Source organism: Paralichthys olivaceus, chromosome 20 (assembly GCF_024713975.1).
Source record: "Paralichthys olivaceus isolate ysfri-2021 chromosome 20, ASM2471397v2, whole genome shotgun sequence".
Taxonomy (NCBI): domain Eukaryota; kingdom Metazoa; phylum Chordata; class Actinopteri; order Pleuronectiformes; family Paralichthyidae; genus Paralichthys; species Paralichthys olivaceus.
Genome location: NC_091112.1, coordinates 16,869,222 through 16,896,249, shown reverse-complemented (window position 1 = coordinate 16,896,249; position 27,028 = coordinate 16,869,222). Strand labels below are relative to the sequence as shown.

At 39.9% G+C, this 27,028-nt stretch overlaps 1 protein-coding gene across 4 annotated transcripts in view; it reads left to right on the top strand.

The window, feature by feature from the left end:
• The window catches only part of trappc9 (trafficking protein particle complex subunit 9), a 185,894-nt gene that overhangs the window by 23,513 nt on the left and 135,353 nt on the right, over nt 1-27,028 (top strand). For all 4 annotated transcript variants that reach the window (XM_020090867.2, XM_020090866.2, XM_069516452.1 and 1 more), the window contains 6 exons: nt 1,562-1,688; nt 3,191-3,336; nt 11,121-11,206; nt 16,633-16,759; nt 16,931-17,063; nt 19,411-19,574. In XM_020090867.2, coding sequence (XP_019946426.2) covers nt 1,562-1,688; nt 3,191-3,336; nt 11,121-11,206; nt 16,633-16,759; nt 16,931-17,063; nt 19,411-19,574 — 783 coding nt within the window. The remainder of the gene's footprint in view (nt 1-1,561; nt 1,689-3,190; nt 3,337-11,120; nt 11,207-16,632; nt 16,760-16,930; nt 17,064-19,410; nt 19,575-27,028) is intronic.

The window sequence follows — 27,028 nt, the reverse complement described above, 5'->3', positions numbered from 1 at the left end:
TAATCAAATGTTTTGCCTTTGCTGAGAACTATAATTGTGTAGATAAATATACACATGGGTGAACAAGTGGTAATTGTGAAGAATTGGCAATCCTCACAGTATTGTCAAGAGGAAAACAAAATTTATGAGATTGTGTTGTGGGTGTCTGAATTTTCAAACAGTGCTGTGTCACAGCATTTTTCCACCATTGACTAAGGTGCTAAATGGCTTAGAGAAAGCTAACGCCAATGTCCCAGATGCACCACAAAAACTTAAAGGATCAGTGTGTAGAATTTAGTGACATCTAGTGGTGAGTTGCATGTTGCAGCTGAACACCTCTCACCTCTCCCTCCACTTCTAAACAGTGGAGAACCTGTGGTAGTCTTCATTTGTCATAAAAACTCAAAAGATTTTTAGTTTGTTCAAAAAGTTGTCATGCTGTTTTACAATGTATGAATAGAAAATCATTTTAATGTAATGTAATCATGCAGCGAATGTTGCTAAACCCTTAATAATAATAAGAGACCTCCTACAGCAACATCTGAAAAAAACTCTTATTATTATATTTGGGTTTTACATGGTGAGATACCTTTTTTTCTTTGAACACATGATCAACGTTCAACTTTCTGTCCTGAAGTGGCCACAAAGCACTCTGACACGGCAAACGAGAAAAACCGTGGACAGTCATGCCATCAATCACCAAAGCTGTGAGCCAGGACAACTGAGCCATCACTCCATTCATCTCTGGCTATTTTTTTCCTTTGACTCTCCTTCCCCCTCCCACCGATTCCTTCCTCAGTCCATCTCTATCCCACCCTTTGCCTCCTTTTACCATTTACTTCCTTTCGTTTTTCACCCTTCACTTTTTGCTGTTGTAATTTTTCAATCTAGTGCAGTCGTGGTGACTTTGTGACTCCCTCTGTAGTGTTTGTACACACATTACATGTATTTTCACTCTGTAATTGGACATTTCTTTGGGACATAGACAGACATAAAATCCTTGCACTTATCCTTTTGGCTTTTAATGTTAACGTTTCATCACATATGCACAGTATATCTTAGACAGCTGATTAAAGAACATTGTCTTTTGGATTATGGATGTAGTATATTTTCCAGTACTTTTACACAATAGTGCTTTTTTGAATGTACAATAAAGTGTTGCAGCAGCACCAGCCTATCACAAGACCTTCTAATGTACACCTATAAAAGATGTGTGAAATCTTAGCAAGCAAATATCCCTCTCCCCTTTATGGACACTCTTGAAACTTGCACAGCCAAAGCAAATGGTACAGCTGGGTGAGCAGTAATGTTCCCTCAAAAGGTATTGATGGTACAATAAAACTCAGAATTGTACTTGAAGGCTGAAGCTCTTATTGCTGCGAGAGAATCACCTCACAGGTCATTAATGTCTAGTTAATTTATATGGCTGAGATGGTGTGAAAATGCTCTGGGTGGGGGGGAACCTTTAGAGGGAATTGTGTTATGTCATAATTGTTACTGTCTGGTTAATTGTATTTATAGATTTCTTTGTAGCTTTGTGCTCAGCGGTTTGCTGACTGTTACATGCTTCTACGTTTTATAGAGAAGAAAGAAGTGACCCAGAGCCTGGAAAACTACACCTCCAAGTGTCCGGGTGGAATGGAGGTCATCACCCTTCCGGATGGCCTGAAGCTGCCTCCGGTGCCCTTTACAAAGCTTCCCATTGTCCGGTAGGAGAGGGGTGTCACAGATACTGTTATCTTTTCTGTATCTTGTCACATATTGGATTGACGTAGACAAATTATCAATAAATTAGAAATGTGGAATAATTTCGCCATACATTAAAGTGTAAAAAAGTTTTAAAATGTTTTGGGAAAATCATACATAATTTCAATGGAATTTCATATTGACCAATTTGAAAACCAAAACTACCAATGTTACTGTGTCTCAATACCACTCATACACACAATATGGAAAAAGATTTTAATTATAAACTTTTATTTAATTTCTTTTTACTGAAAGGACAGGATAGTGTAGTTCGATAGTGGAAAAAACGAATTTGAATTTCGATTATTCCTGCAAAAAAAAAACACAGTTAAAACAAATATCTGTTTTATGCATCTTGTCTATAAGAGGTCACACTGATGCAAGGGGAGACATCATTACTGCAGTGCATGCATGTGTTTTAACTGCAACTGTAGCTTACATCCAAATGTCCTAGAAACTTGACCATGAGCCTCCACTCTTTGTTGAATGATTTGCTCTGACATTTCATTTTCAATCAATGAAATTGCTATTGTGGGATTTTTGTCATGCAGTGTGTTTAGTGCAGCCACTCAGGCTGCAGCCGTGAAGCCTTTTAATTTAATTTTAGAATGTCTTGTTTTTCAATGCAAAATAAGTGAGTGTTTGTTGGTGAAACCCATTGTGTTTGGGGCGTATCTTAATCAGGCTTTTAAGACAGAAGATTTTCAACTAACAACCAAAGTCACGACAGACACACGACCACTCAAAATGGAGACAAAACATTTCTGAGCCATTATTCATTTCCAGTGTTACATCATATTCAACTCTTTGAAAACTATGTGTTGCAGTATGGACACCAATTTCATGCTTTTGCAACAGACAATAACTTCCCTGACAGCACAGTGTACCTCAGAACCAAACCAGTCTGCCTGATGTCAAATAAGGCGTCTGCACTCTGCAGCTAACGTCAGGAAACAAACCAACATAAACTATGCCTTGCCAATTCAATTGTGATTTTGACCTTTTGTTAATATAGAAGTCAGTAGTCCCTGAGCATACAGCCTTTAATTATAACCTCTAATGTTTATTAATTAATGAGCAACAGTTACTTTGTGCAGGAGTCTTAATCTACTAGATTATATTGACAAGGCACCTTGTGATGAATTAACAGGACCTGGTCCATGAAAAGTGTCTCTACCTCAATTTTATTGGTTTGCTGCGTTTGAAGCCTTTAGCAAGGAGAAGTATTTCAGATACCATGTAATGTACTGGGATAATCTTGAGTATGTATTGCAAAAATCAGATTATATTGTTTTGACTCAAAAGCTGAACACAACTAACTGAACTGCGAACATTTTTCCTTCAAATGAGTGTGAGGTGATCATCTTTGGGGTGAGCTTATCTTTCAATGCTTGTGTAAAATGACAGCAGATATACTTAGCAGCTCACGTCAGTGCTGTGCCTTCTCTCGTGATGCTCAAACTAGATCGGTGAAGCTCCTCAACCTGCCCGTCAGCCTGCGGCCCCACAAAGTGAAAGGCCTGCTGGGAGAGAACATGACCACTGCCAGCCCCTTTATCTACTCCCCAATCATCATGCACAACAGAGGAGAGGAGCGCTGCAAGAAGATAGGTACGTCCAATCAGATTTCATTCTGTTAATCCCATTCTACTCACACAAACACACACTACTATACATTCATAAAGAAGTGAAGTGAACAGGCTGGGATTCCAGCCCTGTGTGTATTGAAAGCTCTCAGAAGTTTGGTGACCAAAGATAACTGGACATGGATAACTGGAATCTAGTTGTGTAATGGGAGCCAGTGGCCAGAGGCATTACGTTTTTGGGTTGTCTGTCCCATTCTCGTGAACACAATATCTCAAGGATGCCTTCAGGGATCTTCTTTTGTAATTTGGTACAAATATTCCCTCAATGATCAAAAGTCAAGGTCACAGTGACCTCATAAAGCACTGGTGATGTCTCTGGAACGCCGTGAAGGAATTCTTTCACATTTGGTACAAAGATTCACTTGGACTCAAGGATTAACTTGCTTGATTTTGGTAGCCAAAGGTCAAAGGTCAAGGTCACGGTTCACCAAAAAGGTTTCCTTGTTATCTCCTCACCACTATAACGATAGGTGACGCATTTTTCAGATGTAATAGAACAACAGAAAAAAACCTGCCTCCATACGTGTGGTGTCATCCAAGTGTCTGCAAGCCCCGTCATTCATATTTGACTTGAAACGGTGTCATTAACACCGTGCTTTAAGCCTTAGAGTCCACTGCTGGAACTAGCAAATGTAGTGGATGTAGCGATGCACCCTGCACGTGCCCTTGGACGAGAGCTTGTGTGCAGTGTGTGAGGTTTTCTGGTGTGTGCCTGCAAATCTGAACACGGCTCAGAGGAGGATATCAGGACCGCGGGTAAAACGCGGTGTAAATGACGCAATTTCGAGTCCGGCTTCCGGACACTTTGAAGATTAGCTCGAGGGAATGTTTTAAAATTTGGTACCAACATTCACTTTGACTTATGGTCAAGGTCTCAGTGACCTCACAAAGTATATTAAGAAAGGTTTATGGTTATGCCTTAAGATTTGGTGCAAACGTTCACTTCAACTCAAAGATGAACTGATTTGATTTAGTGATGGAGGTCAAAGGTCAGGGTCACAGTGACCTTACATCTCTGTGAAATGATGTATTAGGGCTGCCCGTGGGTTATTTCATTACATCTGGTACAATTCACTTGGACTCACAGATTAGATTGATTAGATTTGATGATTAGATTTTGGTGGTCAAAGGTGTTGAAATATCTAGATGGAAACTTTACTAAAAGCAACAAAAAAAACATTTACTTGAGAATGACAGCTTGAAGAAACTTGAAGAAACTTGTCTATTTCAGAAACACCCGGAGTGATGTTGTTTACACTGCAGATCCTTCACTATGAAAATTCTTCTGCTGTTAATCAAAACTTCACACTTGTTAAGATCTTTGTTGATCATCAGATTTTGTGTGTATGCTTTCCTTGCGGTCTTTCTTTCGCCTGGCAGAAGTCGCAAGCCTATAAGAGGGCTGTGCTTCAGCCATCTCAGAGTAGATTGTGTTCAGGACAAGAAGATTTTATTATTTTCTCATTTTAAACTCATTGAGCTCACCGAAGGCAGGTGTCTCTTTATTCTCAGGAATATTCTAGCTCCATAATTATTGATCTTAACGTCCAGTCATTGCAAACATGATTCATCATGGAGACTACTCTTCTGAGTGCAGGGTCTCCTCTCCTTATCGCCCTTGATAATTCTTCATAAGTGCACTATTTCACAATTTTTCAAGAATCATAGCCGAACGATATTGGCCACCTGCTGCCATTCATCTCATATGATATGCCTGCAATTACTATACATCAGTAGAATATCTAATCTGAAAATATATTTAATTCTAGTTAGCTATTCATTTCTGTAATTATCTTCCACCTGAGTGTAGTAATGTATCCTAGAGTTACATTCACCTGCTCATAGACATTTGAGGAATCTATTTGTACTCTGGGGAAAACTCTGTAATTTTAGGTATAAACATAAAATGCCTCCATACTGCTCCTTTGGAATCATCCAAGCATCATTCAAATTCAAAACTGCACAATTTAAACCATGTATTTAGCCTAAATGTCCACTGTTATCTTCCTATCCCGGAGCGGTGTTCACGTTTGCGCGCACACACTGAATATATGAAGTCTCAATAGTTGCACACCTGAACCACCATACGTTTTTGGTGACAGTTTAAAGACCTAAAATTGTATTCATCTTCTGTGATACCTTGTCCCTCCCCCCGTTCTGTTATGGTGCCCTTGTAAACAAAGCCCTAACATCCAGTGCTGTGTGGAATGAATCAGTGGTTCTTACAAACGCCCAAATGCTAAAGAAACACACAGCTTATCCGTGGGAACAGAGCAGCGACAGGCTCAGCGCTTTGCTGCAGTCAATCCTCTCTGTCTTGAGTAAAACAATTGCAGAGTTCATTTTAATCCCAGATGCAGAGTCTTCAAACAAAGTCCAATTTAACATTGTAGTTGAGCAGCAGTGAGAAAGTGATTGTCCTTTGGTGGTGTGTGTCTTCAGGTTGTATAAAAGCAACATGTTGTTAATGCTGGAAATTTTTTATCAAATTATACTTGTGAAATCAAAGTCAAAGTCTGGCAACAGTTAATATGAAGGTACATTAGCAGAAGATGCTCAGCTACATGAGGAATGATACTGATGATCAGTTTTGAGACTAACTCAGATTTATAATGTGCCACTTTCACTGCAGGTTGCTTTTTTTCATTTAAGTTTTCTATTTCTCCCTCTGCTCCCTCATAAAATTCATCTAGTCTCCAAACACTGTTGCTTGTTTTGTTCTGAGTCTGACTAATAAGCAAAGCTGGCAAAGAATCTGTCTTCTAAGTACTTCTTTTTCATGTCATGTATTTTTTTTTTATTGCAGAAGATTAGAATTTGAATAAGCCATTACAGACCGAGTCCAATGTCTCTCTGCTATTGCAACAAAAAACTATTTGATTCACTTAATTCTCAACGATTGTTCAGGAAACTCTATTCCTGAGCAGTGGTTGTCTTTTGTTGTTTTATTTCCTATTAGCATAGGGCAAAATATTTGGTTTAAGTTTCTTTATTATCCAAAGTGAACTGTACATATAGTAACATTACAAGTAACTGCACTTAAATGAATATTATCAACTGAGCCAGGATATACAGAAAAAGACATTTGAAATAAAAAAAACAACAAATTTTTTTAAATTACTTTTCAACTGAGGATTGACAGTTCCTTATTCCCCAGTTTCCTGGTTAATACCAAAGTCAAAACTCTGTCCACAACACTTATTCAACAGACGTATGATTTCCTCACCACAAACAGCCACTTTGAAGCTGCTTTCAGACATGCACTGAACTCATGACATTTTCCTGAAACTATGCAGAGGGGCTGCAGGTGAGAACGCAAATGTCCGACATGTCTGAGTGAGCCTGTGTGAGAATATAGCAGCAAAATTCCGCTTGAGTCAGTGAGCCTATTGAATTAAACTGGAATAATACAAATATCTCAGGATGAAAAAGGGAAACCACACACAAAGAAGGCACAGACAAAGATGTTTTGCTTTTGGTGATAATGGCCAACGCTGATGTCAATGTGCTGTAAACAAAAACAAATGATTACCGCTGCAGAATTTCTGATCCGTTATTCCTGTCGTGAAAAGGTCTGACCAAGACGATCACCCGCTGCATTCTCCATAGGTGAGATGCAAATGTCTAAAGGCACCTTAAGAGAATATATACCTTAGAGTAGGAATACTGTTAATTTGCTCGTAATTTCCTGTTGTTTTTGTTTTTTAATCATCGTGAAGCTACTGTCAGAAAACTCAACCATCCTCCATTTTATCTTCATCTGTTAAAATGAGACACGTGAACTGTGGAGTGGTGAGTATGATATGAATCTGTTGTGTCAGCAACGCAGGCTATGACTCAGGACTTTATTTGAGTTCAAACTTTCATGTGGGAGTTTTTTGTAACCATCATTTCAGTAATGCTCAAAGTTTTCCCCGGATTTACTTTCTATCCTGAGAGTAGCTGAGGCAGGTGAGACCATGGGAAGCTGTCTGGATATTTCTGTTGTGGCTCTGTTTGAATAACAATGTCATTCAGTAATAAATAAATAAAAGTAATTATTCAGAATGCATGAAATAATTCATATTCATGATTCAGGATTTCGATGGTAAAAGTCAGGCATTCCTATGGTGCACTACAGTGCTGTGAGATTTCGGAGAATATTTTTACACATGCCTTTGCCCCTTAGTCTCTGAGCCCCTGGAGAGCTAGCTGTCAGCTAATGAAGTTACCATTCTCTCTTAACTCATTCAAGGTGTCTCCCAGCACGCTGCAACTGCAGAAATCAATTATTTTGATGGATGTGTTAACTGTGAACGTGTATTCATCTCACAGAGACCACATGGAGGCACCTCCCATACATATCCCAGTGTTGTTTCTGCTTTCAAAGATAACTGCAGACAGGTTTGCAACACGTGCAGCTCTATAATATTAGCGATACCTCGTTTCTCCTTTTTTAATCCCAGTGTGGACTTTTTAACCAGGAGAAACAAGGTATTGGACTTACCTTGTCATCAGTGAAATATGAACATTCGGGCTATTCTTGAGGACTCCATTATGTTCCGCAGCTGTTAACATTTACAACCTTGCAGATTTTAAGTGTTTGGACAGTGGCTCAGTTTCTATTGCTTTGCCTCTGTACTACAGCACATTGAATGTTAAATAAAACAATAAATGTGAGATGTGGGGATGAAGTGCTGACTCTCAGCTTTGAGGGTAAATCCAGAGTTATCAGTGTGGGACTCTGGCCTTTTTTGGACGCTGTGCCCCAAGTTTAGGACAAACAAACATGTAGAGTTTTCAGGGTCAAACAGTGTAATGACCTTCACTGGCCAAGTCACGTGACTTACATCTAACAGAGCACTGACTTTTAGTCTGATGCATGTACTGTCCTGTAAAATGGAGGATGCAGGATGATAGCCACCAGGGGGCAATCAAGACACTTTGGCTTCTTTTTGGGGAGCTGTCATGTCGTCCGTCTTCACACACAGTCTGAGATGCAGCCTTGTTTGCCGATTAACCCCGGTGCCCAATCATGGTATTGCAATAGAAAAGTTTAACATCTCTTAAATTGTTGGACCCTTCTACAAAATAAATTATTACTCTCTGCTTTATAAATGTTTGAATCATGATGGTTTTTAATTTGCACAACCTTCCCACAGCCTATTAGAGCTATTTTTATATGCATGATGTCAACCCAATGTACATTTTATGTGTCAAGCCAGGCCAAGCAGGCAGGACCGAGGGGAGGAAAAGTAATGGGCTTATCCAGTGGGTTGTGCAGCGTGGAAGCAAAGCTGAAAGCAAGAAAACGTTGCTGGTTTTGGACGAGATACTTTGATTCAAATCTGGTATTCACTCCTTAAAATACATGGTCAGAGAATAGCCAGTACACCACCTTATACCTCCTTTTTTCATTAGTTGTCAATAGTGTGAGTGAGAGGAGAGAAAGGGTTGAGATAATCCTTGTATTCTTCCCAGTCAGATTTGATCCATGGACATTGTGAATACATGGTCAGCATTTTAAACCCCATTCCAGTTTAGTTTTGATCACCTCTACTGTAAGTATGGTTTACATTGTGGTAAATAATAATGGCATCTCGCAGTCCTCCTCAGCAGATAATAACAAACTTAATTACATAGCGCTTTTCTTAACAAAGCTCCAAAAATACAAAAATGGAAAATAAATGAACAGCAATTAAAACAGGAGAAGGACAATCAATTCATAAAACGGAGGGGAATAAAATGAAATTACCCACACAAATAGAACATAAAAATGTGTACAAGCTTTGTGATACAGATAGAGATTTAATGAGGTGCACTGTGCCACAGTGTGGGGTCTCTAACAGCAAAGGCCTGTCACCCACAGTCCATTCACATATCTAAGTGAAGGCCCAGGCACGGAGGGTCTCACGGCTCAACATCTGTCACACAGATGAAGCTCTTCTGGTTTTTTGTCTGTTTATGTTCCAGTGACAGGATTAACTAAACCCTGTGTCTCCATCTGAGGTGCTAATGACTCATAATTTAAAACAAATGCAAAGCTCAGCTTCGGTTACGTTCCTCTGCTCTGCTTCATTGAACATGCAGGACTTTAGCTCTAATGTCCAGGCATTGTGTTCATGCATTATTCAGTGTGAAAGACTGCTGATAGTTTTACAGAACATTTCTCCGCTGGAGAAACATCTCGACTTCTGCCTCTCGTCAATAAAAAATGACTTTCGCAGGACACAAGAAAAAGTCTGACGAAATCATTTGTCCTTTAAGCAACAAAATGGTTTTAAACTAACCGTGCATTGACTCAAAACATTATGATTGCTTTTCACAATGAGGTTTCAAAATGCTGGATCCTTTAGAGATTAGCGCAGAATCTCAATAGACACTTGATGAGTTTGGACTGAGGCAACACAGATAAGATGGCAGCAATCCAATCGGTTTGTCTTGCTCCTGAGGTGTGTGTGTCACTTAATTGGCCGGCTAAGAGAGCATATGTGAGCCAGAACAGAGTTCGTGTGGGATTTCCAGACATATTTCATATTATAGATATCTTTCTTTTGACTGACTTAATTTCCCAAGGTGCACGGCTGCTGTTCGCCTTCCGTAAATCCCTTTTGCTGCCGGAGTCTAAGCTAGGATTTTTAGAGCCTATTTTGCAAGTCTATTTACAGCAATGGGTTCTCTAAATGGACTACAATGTGTTACATCTGAAAGTGGAGATGGCTATGGCATCCACAGAGGGAATAAAGGAGCATCTAAGTCTAACAGAACCTTTCAGCGTCTCACTCAGGAATGATGGCTTCTGCAGTGCAGAACTGGAATGTCTTTACTTATATATTTTTTAAGTAACACTGGGCTATGAGTTAATGGGCTGAAATTCAACTTTTTTCACCTATAGGAATCAATAACTGCAGTTTTTTTCGAAAATATTTTCCAAACACATTGGCTAACCTGCCTTTTACAGTTCACTTTTCTCTGGAGTTCGTGTAAGTATAGGTCCGAACATAATTTGATTATAACTGCCGGTAGCTCATCACAGCTATATAAATTTCATTCTATAAACTAACAATGACTCACTGAAGGTCTCATCTTCGTCAGCTGATGATCAATTCCAGATCAATTCCAATTTTTTAAACAGAAGGTGTACATTCATATGGTTCAAAAAGTGTGTGCACCTCAACACACGCATATATGATGGCTGGACCCCTCATTCCATACACAGCCGCAATGTGCTCCACTCTGTTGAGAGGACTTTCACTTATATATAAGTAGGCATGTATGTACTGTATATGCATACATTTATGTATATGTTTATTTATTCATGTGTATAAACACACACAGACACACACACACACACACACACACACATGCTTTAATTCCACATAACGAAAGAAGATATAACCTATACTTACAATATGGTATAAGTGGTAGTAGTTGAATAGATATTATGTGTAGCTTTGAAAGTGCATATCCTCCAGATGTTGAATTATTGCTTTTAAATAAGATGGATTCAGTTAAACTGAGGCTTGACGTAAAGTAGACGATCTTATTCTGTGAATGTTCACTTTGGTTCAAAAATAATATAAAAACAATGAATCAGGAAGTTTTTAATTTTGTTACATTTTTTTGGGTTTCATCATTTATCACTCACGGACTGCACTTTTATAGCAGTGTAGCTTCAGGGTGTATTTCCGTCAGCTCATTACATACAAATGGGTTTTAAAACCGCTGGTATCTTATTCTAATGCATTCTTTTTTTTTTTCTTTACCCAGACTTCCAGTGGGTTCAAGGAGATGTTTGTGAAGTGCAGTTCATGGTCTACAACCCCATGCCTTACGAACTTCGTGTAGAAAACATGGTAGGTGAAATTTAATGCACTTCAACTTCAAATGTTCAATGGTAACATATACTTAAAAGTAGATTTTGCTGTTTGAATATTTGATATGATATCTAATTCATTACCACAGCTCTGTGGAAACCGGAAGTTTGCCAACATGGGTTTCTCACACCAGTAGTACGAACCGTCCCACTGCAGCCACAAATACATTTCAACAGGGCAAGTGATTCTGCCTCGCTGTCTTCCGTGATCCCTTAAAAGCTTTTTTTTGACAGTTTAATACTGTAATGATCGCATGAGATTCTTGCTCCTGACAGTAGGAGAGCATCACGAGGGTGAGGCACAGGCACCCCACCCCCCCGTGTTGCCATTACTTTTATGGTTTCACGCACCCTGCTGTCAGACCAGATAGGTTCTATACATATATAGATAAGTGCAACACAATTCGCTTGCTTGTTCTCAGCTAAATAAAAGTTTGAAAACAGACAACAGCAACTCCAATTTAGTTGTAGCTGCTGGTGACAGCTTTTTAACTTCTGAGCATTTTCTTATTAAAGGAAGTTCAGTTGTACTGGAGACCTACACTCTGTCACTCGCTTATGAGTTCTTTAACACACACACACACACACACACACACACACACACACACACACACACACACACACACACACACACACACACACACGCGCAGACGCACATGCACACATGAGTTGTTTTGCCACTTTATCAGGTTTGGGGGAAAAAGATGAACAAATTACCAAATAAATTGCTTTTCTTCCTGCTCACTGCTGTGTCTGTTTATGGATGCAGTGATGTGGGACCGCCTTGAAATGCAAAGCAGTCATCGGGGTCAATAAAAGGCCAGCAGACAGAGAACCCTACTTTCAGCTGTTAGACGGCAACGGCACACACCGCATCGCACGCAGTGTTCTACCTGTCAAAAGGGATGTCGCCTTAATTATTTGGAAAGTGAAGAACAAATTGCCGTGAAAGTTTCATTTTCATTCACACGGTGTGAAAGAAGACAGTGGCCTCTTTAACTGTGGAGGCTGTCTCGGAGCTGATGTCAAATAGACTTGGACAGGGCTTGCTGGTTGATTTAGCTGTTATGCATCGTCCAATAGTGGCACATGCTGTTACAGACACAGGAAATGCAGGCGACCTCCGGTTCAGAACATCTGGAATGTGTTTAAACTTGAGGAGTCATCACCGCTCAGTTGACTCTGAGTTAAGCTTCCAGTGAAGCACATTTGTATCCGACAAATATCATCTCAGTGCCACACAAAGTTTGGCTATAATAATGAAAACTGTGTTTGGAAGTAATGATTCAGAATTTTAAATCTTAGAGAACAATCTCGGACAGCTGGAGATGACCTACATCAAGTTTTTTTGCTGATCTAGTCACTTTGGGTTGTTAACTTACTGTTTCGCAGATTTGTGAAGTGTACTCGCATATATTAGAGCCAGGGGTATTCAATTAAGATTCAGAGAGCATGCAAAGGTCCCAAACCTCTTTAAGGTTCAGTGTGTAGAATTTTCTGATATCCAGTGTTGAAATTGCATGTTGCAGCTGAACACCCCTCACCTCACCCTCCTCTCCCAAACATGACAAAGAACCTTTGGTAGCCTTCAGTTGTCATAAAAACTCAAAAGGTGTTTAGTTTGTCAAGTCTGGACTAATGTAAAAAACATGGCAGCCTCCTTAGAGAGGACCCCCTCGATGTAAATATGAAGTATTTAAATATAAAGGGCCTTTTCTGGGGTAAAGAAAACTACAATTCATACAATTTAGATGAAACAAACGAGTGAAAACATCATGAGGATTATTCTACATTACATTTCTGACAATAGATCCCTTTCACCTAAATCTCACACACTGGACCTTTAATGTCTAACATGCGTTATGATTCAGTACCACATATTTAAAAGTAGCCTAGTAGTTGTATTAATGTCTGTCTGAAGTCAAAAACTTCTTTAACTAAAACAATTCAATAGTATTTAACAATGTTTATTTTAAATTTTCACATTGAACTGGAGGCTACTCTAATAATAAAGTAAAAGTTCTTTACTCGTTTCAAGTAAAACAATCTTTGCATTTAAAAACTAAATTAAAAGCTTAAGGCATCTCAAAATAAAGTGCTTAATTTTAGAAGAAAAACAACAGATGTCGTTTGAGTTTCCCTTTTCCTTCTTTTTTCTTAAATACATTTCACACATTTCACATCTAAGCAATCTCAATAAATATTAACAACTAAACAGTTTTAAGATTTATGCTTTTACTACCGTAAAGACGAAAAAAGCTCAGGTAAAAATAAGACCGTAAATATGAAAACAGATGTGCAAGGTAAAATAGAAACGCTCTGTCAGAATCTAATAATAGGTCTGGGTCCGTATAGAACGGAGTCTGGGTCCTGGTGCAGACTGTGGTCCACCTGTTGGTGACCTACTTGGGGGCTGACTTGGACATTTGTGTTCTCACATACAGCCACTTTAGAAAATTTAAGGAAAATGTCTGGACTTCTTTACATGACTGAAAATCACTCCTGAAACGTGCTGGTGACCTGTCCAGGGTCCTGCCTCTTGCTCAGTCTCAGATGGGATTGGCTTCAGTTCCTCAAAGAAGAAGCGGTATAGATAATAGATGGATGGATGATCAGTTGCAGGTCGCATTATCTGCTCATTCCTACAAAAGGCTTTTACCCATTCAGCTATTAAAAGAAACAACTGTAAAGCAATATTGGCACATCACAAAATGCTTCTATTAGCTTGAGTCATTTGTGCCATTAGTTAGTTAAAAATGAAGAAGCATTAAAGAACCACATCGATTAATCAGTTCTGGGTCATTTGTGTGTTCAGAAAGCTGGCCAAGTCTAACGATTATGCCGAAATATTTTGAAGTCTGAGGAACAGGTTGTAATGATTGGGGCAACCCTAATGTTCTGGGTACTGAAATGAAACAATCAAACCGACAAGGTCAAACGGTGACAAGGAGGCCATTAATTCCTCCACACCTACAGGTGAAGTGATCAGGTCACAGATGGAGGCTGAAGCACCTCACAGCTCCGCAGCAGCTGGGAACATCAGGTGCTGTTGTAGAGTCACGCAGGTCCAGACAGAGGGGGTGACGCAGGCTGCTAAGAGCTCGTCTGTACCCCAGACAAAGTGACTGCTGTTAGACCAGAGCAACTGTCTATCAACTATACATAAACTCAGCTCTTGACAACACACTGGGAAACAAAAGCACACACAAGGTCACTTTTCCATCTTTTGTCACCAAGGTGACCGTGCAGCTTGGCAGGACGAGCACTGCTTCTCCATCACCACACAACTTCATGGCTATTACCCAGCTTTCCTCTTGTGCTTTATTGATTTTCTATTAAAGCAGCGCTTTTTACCACAACCCTCCACCTTTCATTTTTAGAGAGGTCACCGTCACGTGTCTTTGTCATTCTCCCCACAGTAAAGTAAAATGACAAACGATACTTTTAGGTTTGTCTTTTATTCACTGATCTTAGGACAGCAGAGTTATTTGCTGTAAAGACGGATCAACTGTTTACTTCGATAAAGAAACAGAAAAATATTATATCCCCACATTTTACGTAAGTTTTAGGCAAAGTAATACATGTATAAATGTCTGTCCTAGAAATCTGTGTTTCTTATGACCATAAATGATAATTGTACCATTATCATAGCATAAGGTAAAGCAAAGGAAAGGGTTAAGTGGGCATTGTGGGTATGATGAAGTCGATGCATACAAACTAAAACAATACAATTCCCTGTGCACCTGCTCTAATCATTATTATTAATGAAACAGGCTCATTAACCTTTTCAAAGCTGAATGCAAATGAACTATTTCCAATAGGTTAACACTGATACTTGTGCGATCCAATAAAGGCGTCTAATGTCCTGAAGTGAAAGGGAGTGGAGGTTAAATCACAGCCGTGGCACCTCGGAGGCTCAGCTCTTCGGCAGCCTTCCCTCCAGTGAGGTAGTGTCTGCTGTTGGGGATTGAAGCAGTCATTACGTCACCCCAGTCTGCCTCGTGCAACCAGGCAGTGTGTACTTGGAATGTAAATACAGTTATTCTGAGGAGGCATGATTACACACTCGGTGAGAAAAAAAGAGACAGACACACCACACACACACACACACACACATACACACACACACACACACACACATCTTTTTTTAAAGCTGCAAGTCAGGCTCAGCTGATCAGTTTTTGACACCTTTTTTTGTTTTTTTGTTTTTGACACCCAATTCGAGAACACATTGCACATATCACTCAACTTCACTGATGATTATTTAGCATTTGAGACACTGACATCCTGCAGATGGTGTCCCAGACTGTAACAGTGGGCAGAAAGCACACTGTTCTCTGTCCGGCTAACATGCACATGCACTGCTGAAGTATTATATTTCATTAGTTATACATGAATGGAAACATTTCCAGACATGTGGACTGGAGACATCACAAATTGCACATGCGTTAATGGAGTGCGCGTTGAGTAAGAGCTGTGAGATTGCATTTTTAGTTTTTCTTTTTCTGTTGTCAGTGTCAGCGCGGAGGCAGCTGACGTCTGTCCCATCCATAATATTTCAGGAGCTGTTTGAGGGACTTTCTTCATTTTTGATGTTCGGACGTTAATTTAAAGTCCAGGGTTACTGTGACCTCACAACAAATGTTGTCTTGGGCATAACTCAAGCGATTATCTACTAATTATGATAAAATAGACTTTTGATACCTTAACTACATATTATACATTATGTGGTCAGACAAGGGAGCAAACTAATACAACCATGTAATCCTGAACTTGTCTGTGAGTTACCCTGTGATGGAAATAGGTGTTTTACACTTTGATTCCTCCTGAAACAGATTAACAGATGAAAAACCAAAAGTTCATACTAATTTAAAATTGAACATTTTACTGCCATGACTTTCCTTTTTGTTGTACTAGCAAACAAGCTTGTCTAGCACCACATTGTATTTCAGAGGTGACATTTCTTAAAATCTGCTCTGGTTCTTTACAGTGAATCAGCCAGTTCACCAGTTTTGAGTGCAATTAAACAGTCCTAGCTAGATGGAAAGTCACAATGATTACCTGTAGGTGTTTGTACTGTTACTACAGATATTTGTCAGCACATCAGAAATGTCTCACAGGCCTTCTCCATTGTTGCTTTCTCCATCCTCTCTCTCCAACCTGGAATATGACACACCCACAATCTTCCCTTTTTGGTACCCTATAGGAACTGACTTTTATGAACCAAGTTCTGAACCAATTTAATTTAGCTCCTTTTGGTATAAAATACACAAACAGGGACAGAACCTGTTCCATGATGCTGGAAAAGAGTCGTCTGTCTGCTCCTGTTTGGTTCAGACTTGCATGGCACGAATAATCAACTTAATAATCAACAAATAAGCCAATTTTTTTCACTTTTTTATTCAGGGTTTGATGAGCTCTGGAGTGGAGTTTGAATCCCTGCCTGCTGCGCTGTCCCTGCCTGCAGAGTCTGGCTTGTACCCCGTCACTCTGGTTGGTGTCCCGCGTACAGCCGGAAACATCACTATCAACGGTAAATTCAGCTGGAAACCTATTCCATCACTCGGATACTGCACATGATAATAAGTGTGTAATATGTTCAAACTAGCTGTGATCTCTGCTGCACACACTGTTGCTTCAGAGATGAATTTTAAAAACATTCCACCGTTGAAACTATATCATTCTCCTTTCCATTTGAATCCAGGTTACCACACGTCAGTGTTTGGTGTGACCAGTGACTGCATGCTGGAGCTCCTGCCTAGCGTGAAGACGAGTGGTTGTTTGGTGGAGGTCATTCCCTCCCTTCCTCGCCTCCAGCTCACCACATCCCTACCACGGTCAGAAACTCTCTGCTCTTATATTGTGACGTCTGTGTAACAACAAAACGCTAATGACTGACATTATTCACTGAAGCTCCAAGTATTGTTTCACCAAAAACATCAGGGCATTTACTCTCACTGGCTGCATCGGGCCACAGCTCATAACAGCTAGCATTTAACAGATGTTATGCAACATGTGGGACGGCCACAATTTGATGAACTGGCATGCCAGATCATTTGGCAAGCGGACATCACAGGCCATAAACTGGAAGACAGATTTTGCTTGGTGTTTTATCTTTACTTAAGCATATTGAAACGTACTGACATAGTAATTTGAGGCATTTTACATCCACATTAGATAGAAAAATCACAAATATGCAATTTTAGGGTAACTAAATGTTAATATGCTGTTATAGTCTGGTGCTTGTGTTGAGTCATTCCTCTTTTGTTTCATTCCAACAAGTTGACAACACATGCTGAGTTAGCTGAGGTCAGGTGACTTGACTGTACGGATAATAACATTGCTGTTTGGCCATGAAAATATGAAAGGTCAACGTGTCGTGCTCTGTTCACCCACAAGTGATGTGAACACCCTCAAGCACCCTCCAAGCCGCACGTCAGCACTTTGACCTCAAAGCCATCGTTTCATTTCACACGCATCGAGCTGGAGTGCAGAACCAAAATAATGAAATATGTGTCATTGTCCTGCTACTCACAGAGTGCCCTGCACTTGGACAATGTTGATACTCAGTTTCTCAACAAGTAACCAAAGATAACTCATCAGCTTATGTAATGTTTATGTATTGACTCATTGTTAAGGATCTTTCTGATACTTGGTGGACTATGATAAAAGTCACAATCATAGACTGTTAATAGGGGTAGACAACATGACAGCTCCCAAAAGTGGAGCCAAAACAGCTCGATTGCTACCTAGTGGCTGGCTGCATTAAATTGAAAAGTCAGAGTGCACATTTTTCTCGTTTTAGGTTGTTCTTATTACACTGATTTTTGTTAAAGTGGTAATTTTTCTGTTAAGTTTGCTTTTAAGCAGTTTTTTCAATGTTATAAAAACAAGATGAAACGTCATGATTGACAGCTGAGACTGACTCGTGATTGGTCAAGTGGGTGTATTTACAGGAACTCAATATCACAGCTCCATCCCCAAAGTGCTACTGTGCAGACTGGGGCTAAAATTTTTTTTAAATTTATGGATAGTAGGAGGAGGAAGAGAGGAGTTGTCTATCTCTATATACAGTTTATGGTCAAAACTATTTCAAGCTATAGTTATTTTACAGTAAACCCTTCAGTCTATCCTTAATCGATGTGCGAATTACAGCTGAAAATTCCACATTCAACTCAAACACCATCCGAGGTAGTGTGCTCTATGACAGTGAACATTTCAAAAAGTAAGAAATACATGTTGGGAATTTTGGCTGCGTAAAATAAAAATTTGATAATATTCTTGGAGCTGTCAGAAATGGCTGCAGTCCCTGTCAACCCTTACACGTCAGTAGCAGGTGAACTTGTTTTCATGTGCATCTTAAAAGGGGAAAATACATTTATGATGCATTAAAAATAGGGGGGAAAAAAAGGAGTGTAAAGTGAAATAATGGGTTATTACTACTGAGTATTACTACTAAAAGATAACAGGTAATCACCCTGCTGGATCGTTGTGAATCACTCTGACAGTGGAGCTACTGCACAATCCACTGTTTCGGCCATGCCTCTAAGTACTGCACTTTGGCAGCTTTTCATGTGGAAAACCTTTTTACTCCCTGGCGCTGAAAGAAAACCGTGGCAGACGCATGAATGAAGCAAATCGTATGAAAATGTAATATGTGGTCTCTTGGAAGCTCTCACTGTATCCAAAGGTAGACCTTGTGCTTTGACCTCAGTCTAAGAGGTGCTTCACTAACTGCTTACAGATATTCTTACCACCAATACAGAACTGTAGCACTTCCTCTTTCTTCTTTTCATGTCACTAAAGCCACTGTTAAACATAAGCTTCAATTATTTATGGCCACAGAAAATACAGCTATGCTTTTTGTGAAACTATTTAGATTTTCTAGGATTTTATTTGGTTTTCTATCATTGTTCACAATACAAGAGTTACATTTTTCATGTTGTGGTTATAGACTGTATATACAGATGGACATGTCTTTTCTTCCCTTGACTAACCAGAAATTATGCCAAAATATCCCAGATGTGAACGCTGCCTCTTGCACATTTGAAGCCAGAGTCTGTGCAGTAACATTTAGGGGATGGAGCCGATGCACTCACTCTACCAATCGAGAGGCTCTCTCAGGAATGCAATTAAGGCTACAAGAAACTGAAAACTTCTTTGTACTCTTAAAAACCTGAACAGGTCAGCGCACACGCCTCAGCCTATGTCCAAAGAAGAACTGTCCAGCACTGTGTCTGTCCAGCTGTTCAATGGAGAGACCCAGGAGATGATCATCACCTTGGAAAACATCGGATCTGAGGACATCGAGACTCTGGATCTTAGCTCTAAGATAGTCACCACCAAAGGTTAGTACCCCCTTTCAAGATCACTAAAGCAACATCTGTCAGTTCTACTTTTTGATGCTGTCATTTTGGATTTTAGTAACTAAAGAAACAGGAAATGGTGTCATTCTAATAGAACAGTGACCTGACAATGTGTGGATTAATAGCCTAGATGTAATGAATAAGGATATATTGAGGTCATTGCTGTGTAGTTTGATTCATCTGTACTGGATGGGCCTTTGATGCTCTTCATCACCCAGAGAGTTTGTGCTTCAGGCCGTGATGTCCGCTGTTCCACAGAGGTCATAACCCTTTGTCTTTGGTTCCATGTTTCAAGCGCCCATGGCTTTTCACTCTGTGCTCCATCTCTTTGTACTACACCTGCTCAGGTGCTCAGATGTCTGCAGTCCTCTTCACCCTGACTGACTGTGTCTGGGTTTCACGTTCTAGGTGTGAGAGAAAAAAAATCTGGTGATAAAAATCTGCTCTATTTTTAGAAACACCCAAAGTTATGATGGTGACAGAAGTTTCAGAAATGTAGCTAAAGCTTGTATCTGGGAGTCTGAATGTGAGTCTCAATCAATTGAATAAATAGTGGACCTGAGTAAAGTGAGCCACGTTAGTCAGACTAGTAGCATGAAGGTTAGGTGAGAGGACACCAAACAGGAAATGTCAACTAAACTCTAAACTCTATCTGTTTTCAAAAGAGATGTCACAGATCAGAGAAAGAGCCTCAGAAAGAACTCCACTTCACATCAGGTGGTTCTCTGCTCCTTTACCATCCATTACAGTCATAGAAATTACAGCTTGTCTGGCATGAACTTGATATATGTCATTGTATCAATGAGGGCTTTGGTCTTGTTGAAGTAAGACAGTTGAAGCTAAATATCCCCACATTGCACTCGATTATATCTGCTAGATTTCACAAAATGAGAAATCATTGGGGCTCTGTCGTGCCGCATCACTGTTTATTGTGGTTAGCAGTCCAGTCAGGAGAGTTATTTAATTACAAAATTAGATTTAATGTACAACACACCATCTGTTTCACACACCAAGTTTCTAACAGATGAATCCACAGGGATGTCATGTTGTACTGCATCACTGTTGTGTTGAGTTGTGTGGACTTGCCTGACATATACTGGATACTAGAATTTCCAAGAAAAATGTGTATTGACCCAATGTCTTTATCACAAATGCACATAAACTAACCCATTTATTTATTTTCTCCATATAAAATGGCAGACAATTTCTTAGATTGCAGATAATGGTATTTGTTACATCTGATAAATCAGTTTTTCCCAACTTTTTGTGTAACAAACCTCTGTATTCCTATCAGATTGGAAAGTACCCTTTACTTGTCCTTTACAGCCCCACCATCACATGTTTTTGTCCATCCAATATTCTACTACATCTTTTTTAGCAGAGTGAAGAAAGATGTTCGGCTTTAAAATTGTACTTATCTTTTGAGCACAGTTATGTTTACATCCATACATTATCACATTGACTTTCTGTAGACGCTCCTGATTTATTCTTTTGTCCCCCATCTTTGTGTAATACTGTTTTCAGACATGAAATTAGCAAAATAGCTCCGGACATTGGAGTTTGCCTTTCACGTCTGAGAAGAAAAAGAATGAAAAAGGACATTTTCTGACATTTTCCAGATATTTTTCTCGGGAACTGGCAGTACAAGTTTAATTTTTCACAAATGTTCTCTCACATATTCCCCTCTGGAAAAATATCCGGATATCAGTGCATGTCTGAGAGCAGCTTAAGCGAAGCCAGTGCATGCCTTTGTTATGTCACAATAACCATTTCAAAGTCTGTTAACCTGGTATTCTAAAATAGACACCTTACTTACAGACTACACTCTATTAGTTCTGGGAAAACAGTGCTCGATATCCCCTGATTCAAAGAACCTGTTTTTATTAGTCACTCACTTCCGATAACTTTTCTCTCAGCAGTTCAATCAAAGCAGGGTGAGCAGAGGAAGAGCAGGGAGCCAGTATATATGGAATTGATCTGACATTTCCAAAGTGGCCTTGGACTCCGGAGCTTTAATTGAAGACAGAACACAATAACTCATCCTCTGTCCAAGGGGTTAACGCTCATAGATCTTTGCCCCACCAGACAGGTTCTGTCATTATGTTTCATGCATTTCTCTCACCAGCATGTCAGGACTCTGTACTGTAGAGCGATGCGAAGAACCTTTGGTGGCCACCTCTGAGGTAGACTTTACGGCTCAATAACAACGCGATGAGCTAATAACTCATCATTTCTGTTGTTGCTATAGGAACCTCTTAACAGATGGCCAGCCTAGGTTTTCTTTTTCTCTCTGTATTCAAGATCGTGGTCTTTCCATTTGAGAGCTGAACTTATTGATTTCAAATTTAGATTCTGTAATGCTCTCACTCAAACCCCTGCACGTATGTACCCTGCTTGTGCCTAGATTTCCTAGATTTTCTGTGCTCCAGCTTCAGCTCCTCCTGAGCTCCTGCTGCCTCTGTGCGTACATAAAACGTCTGCTCTCCCTTTTCTCTGCTGCTCTCGCTTTTTTTCTTCTCCTCTTGGATTTTTCAGTTTTTTTGATTGACAAATGAAAATATCCCACACTGTAGGTGTGTTAGCTTTATGTCATTGATAGTCCGGCTAGTTTAACTGGCTTTATGCACTCATGCCCTCCACAGTTATTACACTGAAACCATGGAGCTGGAGTCCAGCACATCACTGGTTAAAATGAAGCTGCAAAATCAGCTTCCAAGAGCAGATGAAAAAAAAGTTAATGCGCACAGAAGCAGTGTGAGCATGAGGAAAAGAGCTGAAGCTGGCACGCAGGAAATCTGCCCAAGCAGGGGGGATTTGGGTGCAAGCACAGGATTTTGAGTGAAAGCGTTACAAAATCCGAACATGAAATCAATTAGTCCTGCTCTCAAACTAATGTAACACTCTCAAATAAAGAAAACACACCAGTCCTTTCTCTAGGATGGATAACAAAAATTATGTCAATGTTATTGGAAATAGTGCAGGAAATCTAATTAAAATAGTTTTAACAAACCTTTTTTTGACCCTATTCGCCCTTCCGGCAAAACATAAAAAGTTGTTTCACAACAAACCCTAGAATTAAACAATTTTAATGAGCATATAGCTCTAGATACTTGAGAGAATTGCAATAACATCACTTAGATAACCAGCAAAACCAGTGGAGTAACACCGACTTCCAACCAAGAGAGGGACAAAAGAATGTTGCTCTCCTCCTGAAGAAAAACAAAACAAAACCCAATGCTGTGGAAGCCATGGTGGAGAGAAAGATGAGCGGCCAGACCAGATGAGGTGAACCACACTCATCCCATCATGCTCCTGCAGCGAGAGGCCTGCTTCGACGGGGTCGTCCCACCACACAAGCATTAGATTTTGTAAAAATTCCCCAAATATGAAAATAAGTAAAACAAATATATCTATAGCTCAGTAAAAGTGAGTAAATAGTTAAAAAAACAAAAGCTTTTGATAGTCATGTTCATCATTGCTGCATGGCTGTAGTTGAGGGAAATATTAAAATGTCAGTGGTCAAAGAGTATTCACCAATACAAGCTCTTTATTGTCTCTTCATTCAAACATCTCGTGAATGAATCCTCTTCATCTTTTTGCTTCTCTCAAGTATCTCGTTTTTTGTTTCACAGCTGCGTCTTTCTTCACTCCTTTCAAGCTGTCCTCTTCTCTCCTTCAAATCCTTATCTCCTTCAGTGCCTGTTGTGGAATAGCTCCTTCTGTTCTTTATATTCCTTTGTTTGTCCTTTTTTTCCCCCTTTTCCTCCTTAAATCAATCTTTGTTGAGAAGAGCAACACAGTAGCACGTCCACTGAAATTCAATGTGTCATATACTTTTGTCTTAATATGAACATGTTTAGTCCACTCAGACAGAGGAAAGGACAAAGAGGAAGTTTGAGGAAACACATTTGTTTCTCTTATTTAACTTATATTTCCCTCCTTCAAAACTTTTTGTCGCAGGTATTCTGTTTATGCAAAGCAATCCTGTGCTTCGGTCTCAGTCTGTCTCTTGGTGCTCAGTCTGCTGCTGAACGCTCACCAAACCATGGCTTCAGATTTCTGCTCTCGCGCTTTGATTTTCGTCAAATCACCCTTTGAAAGTCACCATAGAATGGCAGGTACACCGTTGACCGATTATTTTGTTGATGCATCATTACAGGCGTATTCATTTGATTTCTTATGGCATCCCTTACGTGGTTACAGCAAGGATAGACTCTGACATGTTTCTACGTTACTCGCATTTCAGTACAGGCAGCAACATTAACCAACAAAACAAAAGTAAGTTCTCTGAGCCAGGAAAGTTTAAAAAAAGAGAACAAATGGTGGGGAAAGGTACATCTGCACATGTACAGAACTAGTCTGTTATTGATAAAATTGAGGAAAATCTGACACAAATATTATTCCAATTCATTACAATCTCCGTTATTGCTGCAGTGAGATTGCTGCATATTTACACACATTCGGCTGCTCACAGTTCGTCTGGGTTTGTTAAGACAGTGCAGAAGAAAATATGTTTTACATAAACACACAGAGCCTCTGTTCAATATGCTGCAGTCCCACATTATCTACCCTTGGCCTGCGAGCTACAGCACAAGTTTGTTTGTCTCTCATTCCCCTGCTGGAGCTGAGCCTATCGGCTGCTGTCAATCAAACACAGACACGACATGCCCTTCCAGCAGCTGAGAGGAAACAGTGTGTGTACTCTGATATTTCCCCAAATACCTGAAAAAACACGCTGACATCATTCTGACCACGTAAATGGACGTCATGATTTCATTCGACATTATTTTGGTAACAATGTTTGTAGGTTACTCTAAAGACTGTTATTCTGTCCACCATGTACCACCTTGGTGATATTGGGAAGGGTTTAGGGAGGGAGGAAGAGAAGGGAAAGCTCTTGTGATCTTGCAAGCAGTCTCATTTCAAGTATTTATAAGCCTTTATAATTATCATTATTATTATTATAATTATCATCTCAGCTGTCAAGTCTGTCTGTTAGAGTAATTGAATATTTAGTCTGTTCTGGGATTCAGTTGTGACCAAGTGGCAACCAAACGTGACACCAACCGATGGTGAAACCTCTCGTTTGGCATTTTGGCGAGCTCAAAGACACTGCACACCCACCTACACCTTCAACTGGTACCCATGAACATCAGCCTGTATTGAAGAGGAGTTGAAACTAAAGACTGGGACCATAATCTCTTCATGAAAACGTTTACTCAAGTTCAAATCAAGTGAGAGGTCATTTTCTCATAGGCCAGACTTCAGTGGAAACTGACTGCTTTTCACAACCAGTGGAGTCGCCCTCTGCTGGTCATTCAAGAGAATGCAGGTTTCAGGCACGTACAAATTGTCCTCACTCTCCAGACGTGAAGTGTACGTTCAGTTTTATTCACAGTCTAAGGTTGTAACACAGCTCTTAATACATTGTGGCTACTAATATGTAATGTAGTAAGTAGTCCCAGATCATACGATAATATTTTACCGTCCCTTATTTGGAAATGTTGTTTATAGAAGAGTCTCTGCTTGTTTTATGCTATCCACAGTGCCCCCTGGATAGCTGCTCGTGGATGAGCTGTGTGTTTGCCGGGAAACGTTCCCAGTTTGTTGTGTAGGCTGATAATTAGCACACATCGGTGTGCACCTCTTCCTGCACTGCAGCCCTTTCTTGTGTCTGTTAGTGCAAAATGTTGCTCTGCTCTAAGTCATCCTCATATTAAAAATCAAGGTTCTGAAGTGTCTCGCTGTGATTTGTGGAGGCTTTTGTAAACACTTTAAAGAGTCAGAAAATGACTATTCAGCCAGAGTCACACGTCTCCTCAGAGGAGGAGCAGTCTGGTGGGCTGCATGATACAACGCGACTTGCTAATTGCACTGCAGTGCAATTGATCATCCATTTTTTTTTTTCTCTGTGTAACTTCATCTTTTTTTGTTGCTGTAATTTATGAAACCACTGCAGTTTCAACTCAAGTGGTTTAAATAAGACCAGTCTTTGAAGGAAGCACCACATTAAATAAGTGATTTTAATCAAGACTGTCTGATTGTTACTGGTGTTTTACCACCTCACTTCATCAAATGACAAATCATCCACTTCAGTTTTTATAATTAAACATGTTTTTTTTCAAACTATAAATCTGTTGAACTTGGACTTCAACTATATTTTTCTCATGCATTTGCATGGGATGCATGGGTGTTAGCGAGTTGTGGGTTAGGTGCATTCAACTCTGACAAAGGTCTGACTATACCTGACAGCAAATATCACTGGTGTCTCACTGATTATTGATCCTGTACAGCAGTGGTATAGGATGTAACAAAGTACTTAAGTATTTATTTTACTTAAATCCACTACATTTTTACAACGCATTGCTTTACATGTTGACATTGTCAAGAAGATAGTTAGTATAGTAGGATTACGCTGAAAACTACTGGACAGAGGACTCTATGGGTGAGTGACACCCATAGAGTGCATACCTCCGCCATGTCCCCTTATGACACCACATTCAATGCACTAGTTCCACATTTTCTTGAATACACCTGCAGAAAATTATAAATATTAATCCAATACTCATGCCTGATATTTTTCAAATTTTTCTGGCTTCTTTCCTGAACCACCCTGCATCCTTCCACCAAGTTTTATGATAATCAACTCAGCAGTTTTTTGCGTAATCCTGCCAAATAACAAACAAATGCAGATGAAAACCTTCTCCGTGGCTCTAATTTCATGCAAATGTTTAACTAGGATGATAATCTCACAGTTCCAAGTTTCCCCTTTAAATTGATTCATTACTTCAGTCATAATCAGCACCACAGGGATCTGCCGCACTGAATATGTAGAAACACTTTGTTAGCCAACCTCAAGCAGAGGCTGCCAATTCTCAATCTACACTATAGCACGCATGAGTGCCCTTGACATGGTGAAGGTGGACTTTGAGATACCCTGGGCCTCTGTTGTTATGAATAGAATATTTAATGCTTTCTGAGTTGTATTGAGTATGCATCAGGTGTGCAAAGTCTCATTGCACATTCAGTTTTTTATAAATACCAATTTATGTGTAGGGAAGTAGCCTATGCATAATTTGATCATATGCACTGTGTGTACTTTTGACCCAGAGTGAGTCTCTGAGTGGTATTTTTATATGTGTTTATGTGTGTGTTTCAGTCCTGTACCAATTTCATCCAACCATGGTGAGAAATACATTTGTCTACACCCTGGGGGCCTCAGTCATACACATACTGTAGATTGGGACACTGGTCCCTATGAGGAGATCATTGATGCAGCAGTGGTGGAATCTCTAGCGACAGACCGCAGCACCACGCTGACAGCACTTACCGTCCCCTTGGTCATCGTGTTACACCTCCTTGGTCGTAACCGGTGGCTTTCGACAGACCACAGTTGAGAGGGCCTCTCCCAAGCCCTCTGCATTCACTGTGGGAGC